This window comes from Eubalaena glacialis, chromosome 18, assembly GCF_028564815.1.
Source record: "Eubalaena glacialis isolate mEubGla1 chromosome 18, mEubGla1.1.hap2.+ XY, whole genome shotgun sequence".
Lineage (NCBI taxonomy): Eukaryota > Metazoa > Chordata > Mammalia > Artiodactyla > Balaenidae > Eubalaena > Eubalaena glacialis.
The window spans coordinates 31,597,121-31,613,050 of record NC_083733.1 but is presented as its reverse complement, the minus strand read 5'-3'; the positions used below and the strand labels follow the sequence as shown (position 1 = coordinate 31,613,050).

Genomic DNA, 15,930 nt, shown 5'->3' with positions numbered 1-15,930 from the left:
TATGCTCTAGTGGAATGTAAGTTATGACGAAATCAGCTCATAGAGTTGAAAAACCCAGAGTTTTTTTAATTACTCAGAGACTGATAAAGTCTTCATAGAATGAGGGAGCAGTTTACAGTAAGTGGCTCTCATTCTGTCTTGTGAAAAATTACCTGAATGTGCACTTTTGTGAGTTGAAAGGATTCTTTCAGACCACTTGTTTACTACTTACTCAGGACTGTGTGTGGCATTTCAAAGTACCAGTAGATGCCTAAGTGACCAGAAAGGAAACTTTAATGCTGAAATCATCTACAGAATCTTCTAAAAGTATACTGAATTATTCCCAAACTTCATTATTTAAAAGATTTGTGCCTAGTGAGACATAACATTGGTTATATAGGTTATTGTTAGAATAATAAATGTCATGAATGGTTATTAATTTAAACTGTTCTTGAGCATTAAGAACTATATGATACCTGTAATCGAACTCCAAACATTCCTTTAGCCTAGTATTAGATTCGAGATCCATAGAATTTTCCCTCCCAGGGAATAATAAATATTTCATATCTTTTCCAAAACAGGATGCGGGAAAATTGGGTTTCTTAAGAAGTTAAGTCTTAAGAAGTTCTTAAGTCTTAAGAAGTTTCTTATAACTTTTGTATGCCACCTTCCTGTCTCCCATAATGACAAAATTGTTATCTTGAGTTTTGAAAATGTAAATATCTTCATGGCTAAGAGATGGTGACCCATCCTAATTGAGGCATGGAATTTTTCTACTACATTTGGCTGAACTACCTCTCCACAGTAGTGCCTTTCTTTCTCTCAATATTCCACTACTCTCAAGAGAAAGAGGCACTGCATCCTTTCTGGATGCAAATAACAGTTTGTACCCACACTGCTGCACTGATTCAGTTTTGTCATAGCAACGGAAGTATGAAAGACCTCCCAAATTGAAGACATTGGCAGAAACCAAAAGGAGAACACATGGGTTATTCTTTTGATTGCATCTGGGGGGAATGCCATGGGAGTTACTAAATACACAGAAGAATAGTAAAAGGAAGAAGGAGTATTGAGCAGTAGAACAGTTGGCTGAGATGCCTCCATCCACGAGATTTTAGGGAGGTGAGCAAAAGCAAACCTAAGTCCTTTGGGATTTTCAAGCCATTGTGAGATTTGTCTTTATAGTGGGAACATCAAATATTTGATATTTAGGGAGGTAAGTAAAGCCATGCGCATTTGATACCTGATTTTAAATCATTCAGATTATTATTAAAATTACGTTGCTACACATAATACTTTCTGAAAAGCTTACTTCTGTTTTTATGATAGTGGTGTTCTTTATTTTTAAGGGAAGCTAGTAAAGGTAGTAAAACACTGTTCCTCCATTCACGTTTAATTTTTTGGTAGATTTCATACTTTGTTATTTTCTGTATCTCTTTTAAAACATTTTATATTATTTTGGGGTTTTTTTTAATCTGTTTTAAACACAAGTTCATGGGTTTTGTGTCAAATATTATTTAATTTCTTCTTTTAGTTTTATGCCCCTGATTAATTATTTAACCAACATTCATCTGATGTGTACTTTTTAGGTTTGGGGGCAAAAACTGTGAAAGTATTAACAGTTTAAACTATGTGTTTCCCAAGCTGTGAAATAGTTAAGTAAAAAGAAACCTTTTTATTCTTAATAATTTCTAAAGAAAAGTAATAAAGGTATTATTATTAATCATTGTTACTTGACACTTTAGGAAGTAAAACTAAAGGTTGTAAACCTTTGGCAAAGGGCAAATTATAATCTTCCTTTAATTAAAAGGAAAAATTAGAAAAGATGAATGTTGAATACGGTTTTGAAAATTTAATGTACAAAATTGCCACACTAGAAATAATTTTTTTCCTTTAAAATAATCATATATATGCTCCTTATTGTTCATTACAGAAAAGAAGATCAAATCGACAAATTAAAAGAAAAAAATATGCAGAAGATGCAGAAGGGAAACAATCTGAAGAAGAGGTTAAAGGCTCTATAAAAATAAAAAAGCATTCAGCTCCTTTACCTGGTGAACAGCCTTTACAGTTATTTGTGGTAAGACAGATTTTGGATTATGACAAAAAACATTTTAAACCAATGTAAAGTTTTAAAAATATTTTCATTATCTTTCCCCCTAAAACCTGCTCCAGCTTTTCCTCCTAGATTCCGTACTGTAGTTAATAGAACCATTAGTTATTCAGATCAGAAACCTAGGGATTTGTTCTCTCTTTTTTTTATCTTTGCTTCTTCGTCCAATTTTTTACTACATTTTTCACTTCCTAAATATATATTCCTGAAACTCCTCCAAGCTCTATCCTTCTTGCAGAATATTTCTAAGTTACAAGCCTAATCACAGTACTTTTCCACTGAAAACTCCTCTAATGGTGTCCTAAGTCAGAAAAAAATGAAAATACACTTTTCAGCATAACTTATAAAGCCTTTTGTATGGATTTTCTGGCCTTATGTCCTTCCGCTTCTCTCCACTCAGTCCTCTGGTTTTATGAACATAGTTGTCTAAATGCCATGTTTTGACACCTTTGTGTCTTTGCATATGCATTTTCCTCTTTGTAAAGTTCTTTTACTCTCCCTTATCTGGGTTGTAAACCAACCACTTACCTGCTAGCTGAGGGATCTGGCACCTTGGACAAGAACTTACTTTCTCTATGCCTAAGCTTCCTAATCTGCAAAATGGAGATGATAATAGTACCTACTTTATAGTGTATTTGCAAGGATTAAATTAGTTAATATATGTAAAATGTTTAGAATAATGCCTAACACATTAAAAAGCACCATATGTTTACTATGATGATGATGCCAATGATGACGAGGACAGTAACAGCAATTGATATTTTTCATTTTCGTATTCCTAACATTTAACATGGTCCCTGGAACGTGTTAAATAAATGTTTGTTGAATTTTAGTATATTCATAAACAGAGTGGCAACTAAAGTGTTTTCAGAATGTGTCATCATACATTTTTCCTCCCTCACATAGGAGAATCCGAGTGAAGAAGATGCTGCAATTGTGGACAAAATACTATCTTCTAGAATTATAAAAAAGGAAGTAAGTAATGATATGTTACATTTTACACTTTATATTCCATGGCCTGATCATAAAAGTCGTAATTATTGAATTTATTTTCTTAGATATCCCCTGGAGTGATGATTGATACAGAAGAATTTTTTGTAAAATACAAGAATTAGTAAGTATTTGAGTTAGAAAAATAATAGAAAGGTATTTAAATATGAATTAATATTTTAAGTATATTAAGAAATTATGATTTTTATTTTATCTGCATTTTAAAATATTTTATTACTTATTATTGCAGGAACTTAAAAATTATTAAAAAGTGAAAAGATTTTGAAAACATTTCATGTTAAAATTGAGTGTGTTTTATTTTTTCCCAGAAAACATTACTTATAAACATCAAAATGCAGTAATATTTATAAATTACACTTTCACAAATTATAGACATTATCCATCATATTTATATTGTTGAACTTTTCAGATTTTGTTCAACTTTTTCTTACACTTTGGTGAAGGAAGGTATTTTAAATAAAATTACATTGGTTTCAAAACAAGTTAGCTTTCTGATCATGACAAAATGATTGTAATGAAGAAATAAACTAAAAGTCATATTTTGTTACCCTTATGATTCAATTTACCATTCTGTTTCCATATGGCAAATTGCAGACCTTTAGATCACAGTGGCTTTATTTTAGTAATCATATGGAGTCTATTGACATTAGATGAAATGATGAACTACCTATTTGTAAAGTTGAAGATAATATTTTGTTTTAGAGGCTGTGATTAAAAATAAATCTATAAAAACTCAAAACATGGTTTTCTATATCATTCTAATATATTGCTTTTATAAAAATTTTAGCTCCTATCTTCACTGTGAGTGGGCCACAGAACAGCAGCTTCTGAAAGATAAAAGGATCCAGCAGAAAATCAAACGATTCAAATTGAGACAAGCACAAAGAGCACATTTTTTTGCAGACGTAAGGGAAAAAAAAAGACTATTATGTGTTGAACTCTGAACACATGTAGTATTATGTATCAAAAATTTAAGTATTATTCATTTTAATTCTTAGGCTTCCTCTTATGATATTTGAATATAAATGCTATCTACATATTTTTTCTTTCCCTAAATTTAGCTTGGAAAATAGCTAAAACAGAAACAGTGATAATTCAGAATGGTAGATAACTCTTGTATTTTTAAATTAGCATATATTTCAATACTTTTTAGAGTTGAATGTGAGTGTGTTAATATCTTAAAGTATTTTATCAGCAAAGTTCTTCAAGAAATGGAAATGGTAGCATAGCAAATAAATGGAAAAGAAGATTTTCCAGTATGTGAAATATATTGCATATTTTCTGTATCATCTTTGTGTATGCATGAACAGAACCTCATTGGAAAAATTTATTAACCTTTCCAGGCCTCACTAAAAAGTCCTATGTCCTTTCCTGCTCTAAATTTTTTTTCATTTTTCTTTTAATAGACTTCATAATTTTTTTATTTTACTTTTTTTTTTTTTAAGTTTTTGGCTGCGTAGCGCGACACGTGGGATCTTAGTTCCCTGACCAGGGATCGAACCTGCACCCCCTTCATTTGAAACGCGGAGTCTTAACCACTGGACCACCAGAGAAGTCCCTTAATAGACTTTTTTAGAGCAGTTTTAGATTCATCTAAATTTTTTTAACTTTTTATTTGAAAAATTTAGTACAACAAATTCCCACATATATTTTAACTAGATTCCCTAAATGTTAACATTTTACCATGTTTGCTTTGTCATTAACATTAATTCTCCTTTTGTCTCTGTGCACCCCTCTCTCTCTCTTTCTGCCTCTGCCTTTCTCCCATGCACATACATTTTTTTCTAAACCATTTGAAAATTAAGTCTCAATTTCAGTATTTTCTAGAAACAGTCTTACGTAATAATAGTATAATTAACATTGATGTAGTACTGTTACCTCACCTATAGACCTTATTCATACTTCACTAATTGTTCCACTAGTATTTTTATAGCAAAAAAAAAGTGTGTGTGTGTATGCTTATTCTGGTCCAGAATGCAATCCTGCAGCATATAATGCATTTAGTTGTCATGTCTCCTTTATCAATATTTCTTTGTTTTTCATTACTTGGACACTTTTTAAAGAATTTAGGTGGTTTATTTTGTATCACGTCCCTCAATTTGGGGTTATCTGATGTTTCCTCAGCTTCAGGTCATGCATTATTTAAAAGAACACTACAGAGATGATGCAGCAGCATTCTCAGTGTATCATATCAGGAGGTACATGATACCTATTTGCCCAATTACTGGTGGTGTTAACTTTAATCACTAGATAATGGTTGATATCTTATGGCAGATTTTTTCCACCATGAAGCTATTGTTATTTCTTTGTAATTATAAAATCTTCTTCAAAAATTTGATGACTAAAATGACCTGTCAGTTTATGGATGCTGGGAGGTCCTCAAAAATTTCTCACTTCCTCACTCAGATACAGAAGTTTCTAATGAGCTGAAGATTTTAGAAGTACTTAACTAATAATCTTCTAATTTTTCATGAAGATTAGGTACATTCATGACTCAGGTACAGGATAAACTGGAGCTGTGCAGATTTTCTTAGAATACCTTAGTACCATTCTGGTGCTGGGCAGTGCTCTTTGTTACCAAGTGTGTCCTGTACATGGAGGTGATAGTATTGCTCAGGAAAGGATTAAGATAGTGAGGAGAACTAAAGGCAGAGCCATGGAGTACTATAACATTTAGAGGTTAAACAGAGGAGGAGAGGCAGCAAAGATAGCTGAGATGGGCTTTTGGAAGTAAGACTTTGAGGACTGGGTAGGAATTAGCCAAGCAGACAAGAGAAGGAACAGCAATCTATTCAGAAGAGAGAAAAATGAGTATAAAACCATGAAGGTGTGACAGAACATGGAGTTTGAAAAGCATCTGTTTTTGTACTCTAAAGCATGAAATCAGGGGTACAGCTGTGTCAAGCAGTAGGAGATGAGGCTGGAGGAAAAGGTATGAGCCTTTTTATTCCACAGAAACTGATTTGGACTTGGTTCCCAAACAGGGGAGAGTCATTGAAGGATTTGAAGCAAGGGAGCAATATATGATTTATATTTGAGAAAGAGTACTGTGGGGACAGTGTGAAAATAAATTAAAGGGAGGCAAGACAGTAGTTGGTGACTAGTTAGGAAGTTATTTGTAAAGATCCAAGTAAGAAGCGATGAAGCAGTGAGAATGAGGAAGGAGGAACCAATTTGAGTTTCAGATAAAAGTAGGATCTGTGCGAATTGATGAGTTAAGAGATGTGGGAGATTAAAAAAGAGAAGGAATCTAAGATGACTTCTCCATTGCTGGCTTGTGTAACTGGGCGTAGGATGTGAAGTTGGTGCTGTGTTACTGTTAACCCAGTTAGAAAATACAGGAAGAAGTGTAGGTTGAAGAGTAAATGGGTGCAGTCGAGTGTGAGGTAGCTCAAAGAGTTTGCATTTAGTTAGGTAAGGGGGTCTTGAGCACAAGAATCATCAGTAGATAAAGAGTGTTTGATACAAATGAGGAGCCTCCAGTTCGGGTGATTAGTCTTCAACTCTTGGACCTGAGGAAAGTAGTAAAACAAAGGTAAAGGAGAGCCTCTTTCCAAAAGAGGCTCCCTTTTGGAAATTTTTAAAGAACACATCTTCTAGAGTAACTTACTTGTCTGGAGTACCTATTTTTTAGTGCTGTTTAGTTGAGTTTTTTATATATAACATGGTGATTCATAATATAGACAGATATCCTAGCAATCTTTTTGAAATTAAAATGGAAGTATTCCATTTTATGGAAATTTAATTAAAATCAAACTTATGTGTTTGTTCTATAGTGAATAGCTAGTAAATTTGTCTTTATTTCACTTTCATCTTTCTACTTCTTTATCATATATCAATTAAGTTACTTATTAATTTTAGATGGAAGAAGAACCATTTAACCCAGACTACGTTGAAGTAGACAGAGTATTAGAAGTCTCTTTTTGTGAAGATAAAGATACTGGTGAGGTAAATATTTGGTAGAAATATTTTTTAAGCAAGTAAGAAAAACCTAAAGACTTCCAAATGTTAAAGCATTACTTTTTTAAAGTTAATGACCTAAAAACACCAAAAAAAGTTTCATAAGTTTTTACCGATGTAGGTTAATATATTTAAACTATTTCTGGGGATTCTCAATTTAAACTATTTCTTACTATTCTTTTTCAAAATGGTAAAATGAAAAAAAATTTTTTTACAGCCTGTTATTTACTACTTAGTAAAGTGGTGCTCATTACCATATGAAGATAGTACTTGGGAACTAAAAGAAGATGTAGATCTTGCAAAAATAGAAGAGTTTGAACAGTTGCAAGCTTCACGGCCTGACACAAGACATTTGGTAAGAACATGCCTTAGCATCATAAGATCTTAGCATTTCTTTATTCAACAGATTTAATGTAATCTTCGAAATTTTAATTTACTCTGGTATGCAATTAATATTGTATTTTAAAAATTAACTACATAGTATCTTATGTATGTTAATTTAACTATTCCTCCATTAGTGGATACTCCAGTGTTTTCCTATTATAAACAATGTTACATTGAACACTGAGCCCTCGTAAGATAAATCAGAAGTATAATTGTTTGGTCAGAACACATATGCATTCAAAAGTTTGATAAGTATTTCCTTTTAAATTTCCCTCCGGAAAAGTTGCAAATACTTCTGCCTCATCTTGAATTTAAAACTTTCCCACTCCTTTTTCTCTCGGGTCATTTATAAAAATGTCAAGAATACCAGTTTCAGCTCTAAGCAGAGTTATGAATTCTCTATCAAAGAAAAATCCTTATTATACCCACCTTTCCCTTGTTTTCTGTAAACCAGTTATTTCTTCATAACTAAATAGTTCTTCTACTTCCATAGTAGCTTTATTTTTAGAAAAACCTTTTGTATAGAATATTGTTAAAGGCCTACATAGTGGGGCGGAGTCAAAATGGCAGCGTGGGAGGACATGGAGTTTGTGTCTCCCCACAACTAGGGCACCTGCCAGACGCTGGTGGGGGACCTCAACACCCAAGGAGACGGGAGGAACCCCCGAGCGACCGGGTAGGATGTGGGGGATTGTGAGGGGGGAGGAGAAGTGGAGGCCAGACAGGACTGGGGCCCCTGAGGGGTGCTGGGAGAGGGGAGGGGTTCCCACGCCTGGAGGGACCCTCGGAGGCTTGGAGGATCAGGGGAGTGTGCCTAGCATTTCCCCTTCCCAATTGGGCCCCAGGAAGCCTGCTGGGCTCCTGGGCTGGTCTCCAGCCCTCCGTGGCCCCCTCCAGACCGCGTGGGTCCTAGGCGCATAGGAGGGAGGCAGGGGGAGAAGAGGACAGGTGGACAGGGAGGGGCCCTCTGGGATTGGAGGCTCTGGGGAGGCATGGAGGGCATTTCCCCCACCCACTCGGCCCCAAGCCTGCTGGACTCCCAAGTCTGGTCGTCCATTCTCCAGGGGCCCCCTCCGGCCTCGTGGGTCCTAGGGATGTAGGAGGGAAGGAGGAGGAGAGGCAGCAGGGGGGACCCTCCAGGACCATGGGATCAGGAGAAGTGCCTCGGGTGTTTCCCCTGGACTCGGCCACGGTAAGCCTGTTAGGCTTCCTGGTCTGGTCGCCTGCCTTCTGGGGGCCCCCTCTGGCCATGTGGGTCCTAGGGGCCTGGGTGGGGGAGAAGATGAGAGGCCAACAGGGAGGGCACCATCTGCAATTGGAGGATCAGGGGGAACGCACCTATCATTTCCTCTGCCTACTCGGGCCCAGGGAGACTGCTGGGGTCCCGGACCTGATCCTCCACCCTCCAAGGCCAGGGGCACTCCTGGGCCCCTCCTGCTGTGGTTGAACCTAAGCCTGATCACCCCTCATGGCCTTTTCCAGCCCTGTGGGTCCTAAGAATAGGCCCCGCCCACCACCTAACCCTGCCCCTGCCTAAGCCCTGCCTCCCACAGCCAAGGCCTTTTCCGGCTTTTTTTTTTTTCCCCCTGCCGCCCTGCACAGCTTACAGGATCTTGGTTCACGAGCTGGGGGTCAGGCCTGAGCTCCTACAGTGGGAGTTCTGAGTCCAAACCACTGGACTAACAGAGAACCTCAGACCCCAGGGAATATTCACTGGAGTGAGATCTCCCGGAGGTCCTCATCTCGGCATCAAGACCCATCTCTACCCAGCAGCCTATGAACTCCAGTGCTGGAAGCCTCAGGCCAAACAACCAGTAAGATAGGAAACAATCCCACCCATCAAAAAAAAAAAAAAAAAGTGAAATGACAAAGATACATGTCACAGATGAAGGAGCAAGGTAAAAACCTACAAGACCAAATAAATGAAGAAGAAATAGGAAACCTACCTGAAAAAGAATTCAGAGTAATGATAGTAAAGATGATCCAGAATCTCAGAAATAGAATGGAGGCACGGATTGAGAAAGTACAAGAAATGTCTAACAAAGATCTAGAAGAACTAAAGAACAAACAGAGATGAACAACACAATAACTGAAATGAAAAATACACTAAAAGGAATGAGTAACAGAATAACTGAGGCAGAAGAACGAATAAGTGAGCTGGAAGACAGAATGGTGGAAATAACTGCCTAGGAACAGAATAAACAAAAAAGAATGAAAAGAATTGAAGACAATCTCAGAGACCTCTGGGACAACAATAAGCGCACCAACATTCAAATTATAAGGGGTCCCAGAAGAAGAAGAGAAAAAGAATGGGTCTGAGAAAATATTTGAAGAGATTATAGTGGAAAACTTCCCTAATATGAGAAAGGAGATAGTCACCCAAGTCCAGGAAGAGCAGAGAGTCCCATACAGGATAAACCCTAGGAGAAACACACCAAGACATATTAATCAAACTAACAAAAATTAAATTCAAAGAAAAAATATTAAAAGCAACAAGGGAAAAGCAAAAAATAACATACAAAGGAATCCCCATAAGGTTATCAGCTGATTTTTCAGCACAAACTCTGCAGGCCAGAAGGGAGTGGCAGGATATACTTAAAGTGATGAAAGAGAAAAACCTACAACCAAGATTACTCTACCCAAAAAGGATCTCATTCAGATTCAATGGAGAAATCAAAAGCTTTACAGACAAGCAAAAGCTAAGAGAATTCAGCACCACCAAACCAGCTCTACAACAAATGCTAAAGGAACTTCTCTAGGCGGGAAATATAAGAGAAGAAAAAGACCCACAAAAACAAACCCAAAACAATTAAGAAAATGGTCATAGGAACATACATATCGATAATAACCTTGAATGTAAATGGATTAAATGCTCCAACCAAAAGACACAGACTGGCTGAATGGATACAAAAACAAGGCCTGTATGTACGCTGTCTATAAGAGACCCACTTCAGACCTAAGGATACATACAGACTGAAAGTGAAGGGTGGAAAAAGATATTCCATGCAAATGAAAATGAAAAGAAAGCTGGAGTAGCAATACTCATATCAGGTAAAATAGACTTTAGGACTGTTACAAGAGATAAGGAAGGACACTACATAATGATCAAGGGATCAATCAAAGAAGAAGACATAACAATTATAAATATATATGCACCCAACACAGGAGCACCTCAATACATAAGGCAAATGCTAACAACCATAAAAGGGGAGATAGATAGCAACACAATAATAGGGGGACTTTAACCCCCCACTTACACCAATGGACAGATCATCCAAATAGAAAATAAATAAGGAAACACAAGTGTTAAATGACACAGTAGACCAGATAGATTTAATTGATATTTATAGGGCATTCCACCTGCAAGTGGCAGAATACACTTTCTTCTCAAGTGCACATGGAACATTCTCCAGGATAGATCACATCTTGGGTCACAAATCAAGCCTCAGAAAATTTAAGAAAATTGAAATCGTATCAAGCATCCTTTCTGACCACAACACTATGAGATTAGAATTCAATTACAGGAAAAAACTGTAAAAAACACAAATACATGGTGGCTAAACAGTGCACTACTAAACAACCAGGAGATCACTGAAGAAATCAAAGAAGAAATTTAAAAATACATGGAAACAAATGACAAGGAAAGCACGACAGCCCTAAATCTATGGGACGCAGCAAAAGCAGTTCTAACAGGGAATTCATAGCAATTCAATCTCACCTCAAGAAACCAGAAAAATCTCAAACAATCTAACCTTACACCTAAAGCAGCTAGAGAAAGAAGAAAAAAGAAAACCTAAAGTCAGTAGAAGGAAAGAAATCATAAAGATCAGAGCAGAAATAAATGAAATAGAAATGAAGGAAACAATAGCAAAGATCAATAATACTAGAAGTTGGTTCTTTGAGAAGATAAACAAAATTGATACACCTTTAGCCAGACTCATCAAAAAAAAAAAAAAAAGGGGAGCGGATGCAAATCAATAAAATTAGAAATGAAGAAGGAGAAATCACAACTGGCACCACAGAAATACAAAAGATTATAAGAAACTATTACAAACAACTATATGGCAATAAAATGGACAACCACGAAGAAATGGACAAATTCTTGGAAAGGTACAATTTTCCAAGACTGAACCAGGAAGAATTAGAAAATATAAACAGACCTATCACAAGTAATGAAATTGAAACTGGAATTAAAAATCTTGCAACAAACAAAAGCCCAGGACTAGATGGCTTCACAGGTGAATTCTATCAAACATTTAGAGAATAGCTAACACTTATCCTTCTCAAACTCTTCCAAAAAATTGCAGAGGGAGGAACACCCCCAAATTCATTCTACAAGGTCACCATCACCCTGATACCAAAACCAGACAAAGATATCACAAAAAAAGAAAATTACAGACCAGTATCACTGATGAACATAGATGCAAAAATCCTGAACAAAATACTGGCAAACAGAATCCAACAACACATTAAAAGGATCATACACCATGATCAAGTGGGACTTATCGCAGGAATGCAAGGATTCTTCAATATATGCAAGCAATCAGTGTGATACACAATATTAACAAATTAAGGAATAAAAACCATATGATCATCTCAATAGATGCAGAAAAAGCTTTTGACAAAATTCAACACCCATTTATGATAATAACTCTCCAGAAAATGGGCATAGAGGGAACCTATCTCAACGTAATAAAGGCCATATACGATAAACCCACAACAAACATTATTCTCAATGGTGAAAAACTGAAAGCATTTCCACTAAGATCAGGAACAAGACAAGGATGTCCACTCTCACCACTCTTATCCAACATAGTTTTGGAAGTCCTAGTCACAGCAATCAGAGAAGAAAAAGAAAAGGAATCCAAATTTGAAAAGAGGAAGTAAAACTCACTGTTTGCAGATGAAATGATACTATACATAGAACATCCTAAAGATGCCACCAGAAAACTACCAGAACTAATCAGTGGATTTGGTAAGGTTGCAGGTTACAAAATTAATGCACAGAAATGTCTTGCATTCCTATACACTAGCAATGAAAAAACAGAGAAATTAAGGAAACAATCCCATTTACCTTCTCAACAAGAAGAATAAAATACCTAGGAATAAACCTACCAAAGGAAGCAAAAGACTTGTACTCAGAAAACAATAAAACACTGATGAAAGAAATCAAACATGACATAAACAGATGAAGAAATGTTCCATGTTCTTGAATTGGAAGAATCAACATTGTGAACATGACTATATTACCCATAGCAATCTACAGATTCAATGCAATCCCTATCAAACTACCAATGGCATTCTTCACAGAATTAGAACAAAAAAATCTTAAAATTTGTATGGAAACACAAAAGACCCTGAGAAAGAAAAACAGAGCTGGAGGAATCAGGCTCCCCGACTTCAAACTATACCACAAATCTACAGTAATCAGACAGTATGGTACTGGCACAAAAACAGAAATATAGATCAGTGGTACAGGATAGAAAGCCCAGAGGTAAACCCACGCACATATGGTCACCTTATCTTTGACAAAGGAGGCAAAAATATACAATGGAGAAAAGACAGCCTCTCCAGTAAGTGGTGCTGGGAAAACTGGACAGCTACATGTAAAAGAATGAAATTAGAACACTCTCTAACACAATACACAAAAGTAAACTCAAAATGGATTAAAGACCTAAATGTAAGACCAGACACTATAAAACTCTTAGAGGAAAACATAGGAAAAACACTCTTTGACATAAATCACAGCGAGATCTTTTTTGACCCACCTCTTAGAGTAATGAAAATAAAAACAAATGAGACCTAATTAAACTTAAAACCTTTTGCACAGCAAAGGAAACCATAAATAAGACAAAAAGACAACCCTCAGAATGTGAGAAACTATTTGCAAATGAAGCAGTGGACAAAGGATTAATCTCCAAAATATACAAACAGCTCATGGAGCTCAATATCCAGAAACAAACAACCCAATTAAAAAATGGGCAGAAGACCTAAATAGACATTTCACCAAAGAAGACATACAGATTGCCAGCAAACACATGAAAAGATGCTCAACATCACTAATCATTATAGCGATGCAAATCAAAACCACAATGAGGTATCACCTCACACCAGTCAGAATGGCCATCATCAAAAAAGTCTACAAACAATAAATGCTGGAAAGGGTGTGGAGAAAAGGAAACCCTTTTGGACTGTTAGTGGGAATGTAAATTGATAAGCCACTGTGGAGGTTCCTTAAAAAACTAAAAATAGAACTACCATATGACCCAGCAATCCCAATACTGGGTATATACCCTGAGAAAACCATAATTCAAAGACACATGTACCCCAATGTTCATTGCTGCACTATTTACAGTAGCCAGGATATGGAAACAATCTAAATGTCCATGACAGATGACTGGATAAAGAAGGTGTGGTACATATATACAATGGAATATTACTCAGCCATAAAAAGGAACGAAATTAGATCATTTGTAGAGATGTGGATGGACCTAGAGCCTGTCATACAGAGTGAAGTAAGCCAGAAAGAGAAAAACAAATATCGTATATTAACACATATATGTGGAATCTAGAAAAATGGTACAGATGAACCTATTTGCAGGGTAGGAATCGAGATGTAGACATAGAGAATGGACATGTGGACACAGAGCGGGAGGGGAGGGTGGGACGAATTGGGAGTTTAGGTTTGACATAAATACACTACCATGTGTAGAATAGATGGCTAGTGGGAACCTGCTGTATAGCACAGGAAGCTCAGCTCGGTGCTCTGTGACAACCTAGATGGGTAGGATGGGGGGAGGTGGGAGGGAGGTCCAAGAGGGAGGGGATATAGGTATACATATAGCTGATTTCACTTCATTGTACAGCAGAAACTAACACAACATCATAAAGCAATTATACTCCAATAAAAAAAAAAAGGCCTACATAAGTTAAGTACACTGATTTTTTATTGATACATCTGTGTCTCTTCCCTGCTCAAAAAAAAAAACTTGAGTCAGTTGTTGATTTTTCTAGTACAAAGACTACAGAATTCTGGAAGGCGATGGCAAGTTGTGATATTTTAATAATTACATATTTTTTTATTGTCATGTGAATTCAGTTTGGGGAGCCAACCAAAAGAAATTCACATCAAAGAGACATACTATGATTTTATTAAATATTTTGGCCAGTCCTCTTTCAAATATAATTTGGTCATAGAAATTTCTTACTTCACTAAAGAGGGAGTTTATGCATGAAAAGACAGGAACAGATCACTTTTTGATTAGCACCAGAGCTAATGATTAGCTGCCATGTAAAATGTGGAGATGTGATGTAAGAGAAGGAAATGAATGAATTGTTCCATGGAAGAGATCATATTGTTTTTATAACAGTTTTTTTTTTCTGGTTGTCTTCTTATTTTCTGGTCTTCTTAGTTTATCTCCCAATAATACTCACAGTCTATTACCAAGAACATAGCAGCTCACCTCCATTCCTTTTGATTTCTAAGTACCTTTCCTTGAGCCAGGAAACAAAAGTGTTAATTAACTAATTCAGGGAGGAGTAGTCTAAAGGATATTATGAAAGGGAAAGATATTCTTTTTGGGGTGGGGACCATGCTTCAGTGGTAACCTGATCTTTAGCCTCATTTTAAGTAAGCTATTTTTTTAGATCAGTGGTTCTCAGTCAGAGGTGCTTATCAGAATCACTTTTGGAACTTTTCAAAAATTAGAGATGCCTAGTTTCTGTATCCTGGCTCCAGAATCAGAATATCTGAGAGTGGACCCCAGGTGTTATTAAAAACGTGATTTTGAAGCACATGGTGGGAAGAGCCAGTGCCTTAGATATATAATGTAGTCCTTGGTAAAGGGGACTCAGCCAATAAAATTAATCCTCTCAGTTATTGTAAAATCAATTTGACAACAGTGCTGGTTTATCAAAGTCAAATAATGTAGGAGGTAAGTGATTTTTTTTGCCAGTCTGTTATTAAATAAAACAACATATAAAACATGTAAAGTATCTTTGATCAAATGAAATTTGTTCCTGGCCTAAACTAAGGAAACAGTGATTGGATTGCTGAAAAGAAAATTATGGAGAATATTAATTAATTTGGAAATTATTTTAAACAATAATTAAAGCAATATTATATGTTAATTATTTTAAAGTTCATTGGCTACCATTTAAGAAATATTTTTTTTAGTAAACCCTAAATTTTTCATATTTGGATGCCATTATAAGATAGTATTTTTAAAATTTATTTATAATTGTTTCTACAATATAGAATACAGTTTTCTGTATATTGATCTTATATCATGCAATGTTAGTAAAATCACTTCTTAGTTTATCTTTTTTCTAGATTCCACAGGATTTTCCATGTAGACAAATCATGTCTTCTGTAAATTAAGAAAGTTTTACTTCTTCCTTTCCAACCTTAATGACGTTTATTTCTTGTTCTTGCTTGATTGCTCCTGTTAGAACCTGTAGTACAATGTTGAATAGAAGTGATG

General features: G+C 35.9%; 1 protein-coding gene across 14 annotated transcripts in view; it reads left to right on the top strand.

Moving 5' to 3' along the window:
- The window catches only part of CHD9 (chromodomain helicase DNA binding protein 9), a 244,191-nt gene that overhangs the window by 142,822 nt on the left and 85,439 nt on the right, over positions 1–15,930 (top strand). For all 14 annotated transcript variants that reach the window (XR_009697877.1, XM_061173544.1, XM_061173550.1 and 11 more), the window contains 6 exons: positions 1,913–2,059; positions 2,999–3,067; positions 3,151–3,206; positions 3,891–4,008; positions 6,965–7,051; positions 7,281–7,418. Coding sequence is in view for 13 of the 14 variants with exons in the window: in XM_061173544.1 (XP_061029527.1) it covers positions 1,913–2,059; positions 2,999–3,067; positions 3,151–3,206; positions 3,891–4,008; positions 6,965–7,051; positions 7,281–7,418 (615 nt within the window). In the remaining variant the exon portion in view is untranslated. The remainder of the gene's footprint in view (positions 1–1,912; positions 2,060–2,998; positions 3,068–3,150; positions 3,207–3,890; positions 4,009–6,964; positions 7,052–7,280; positions 7,419–15,930) is intronic.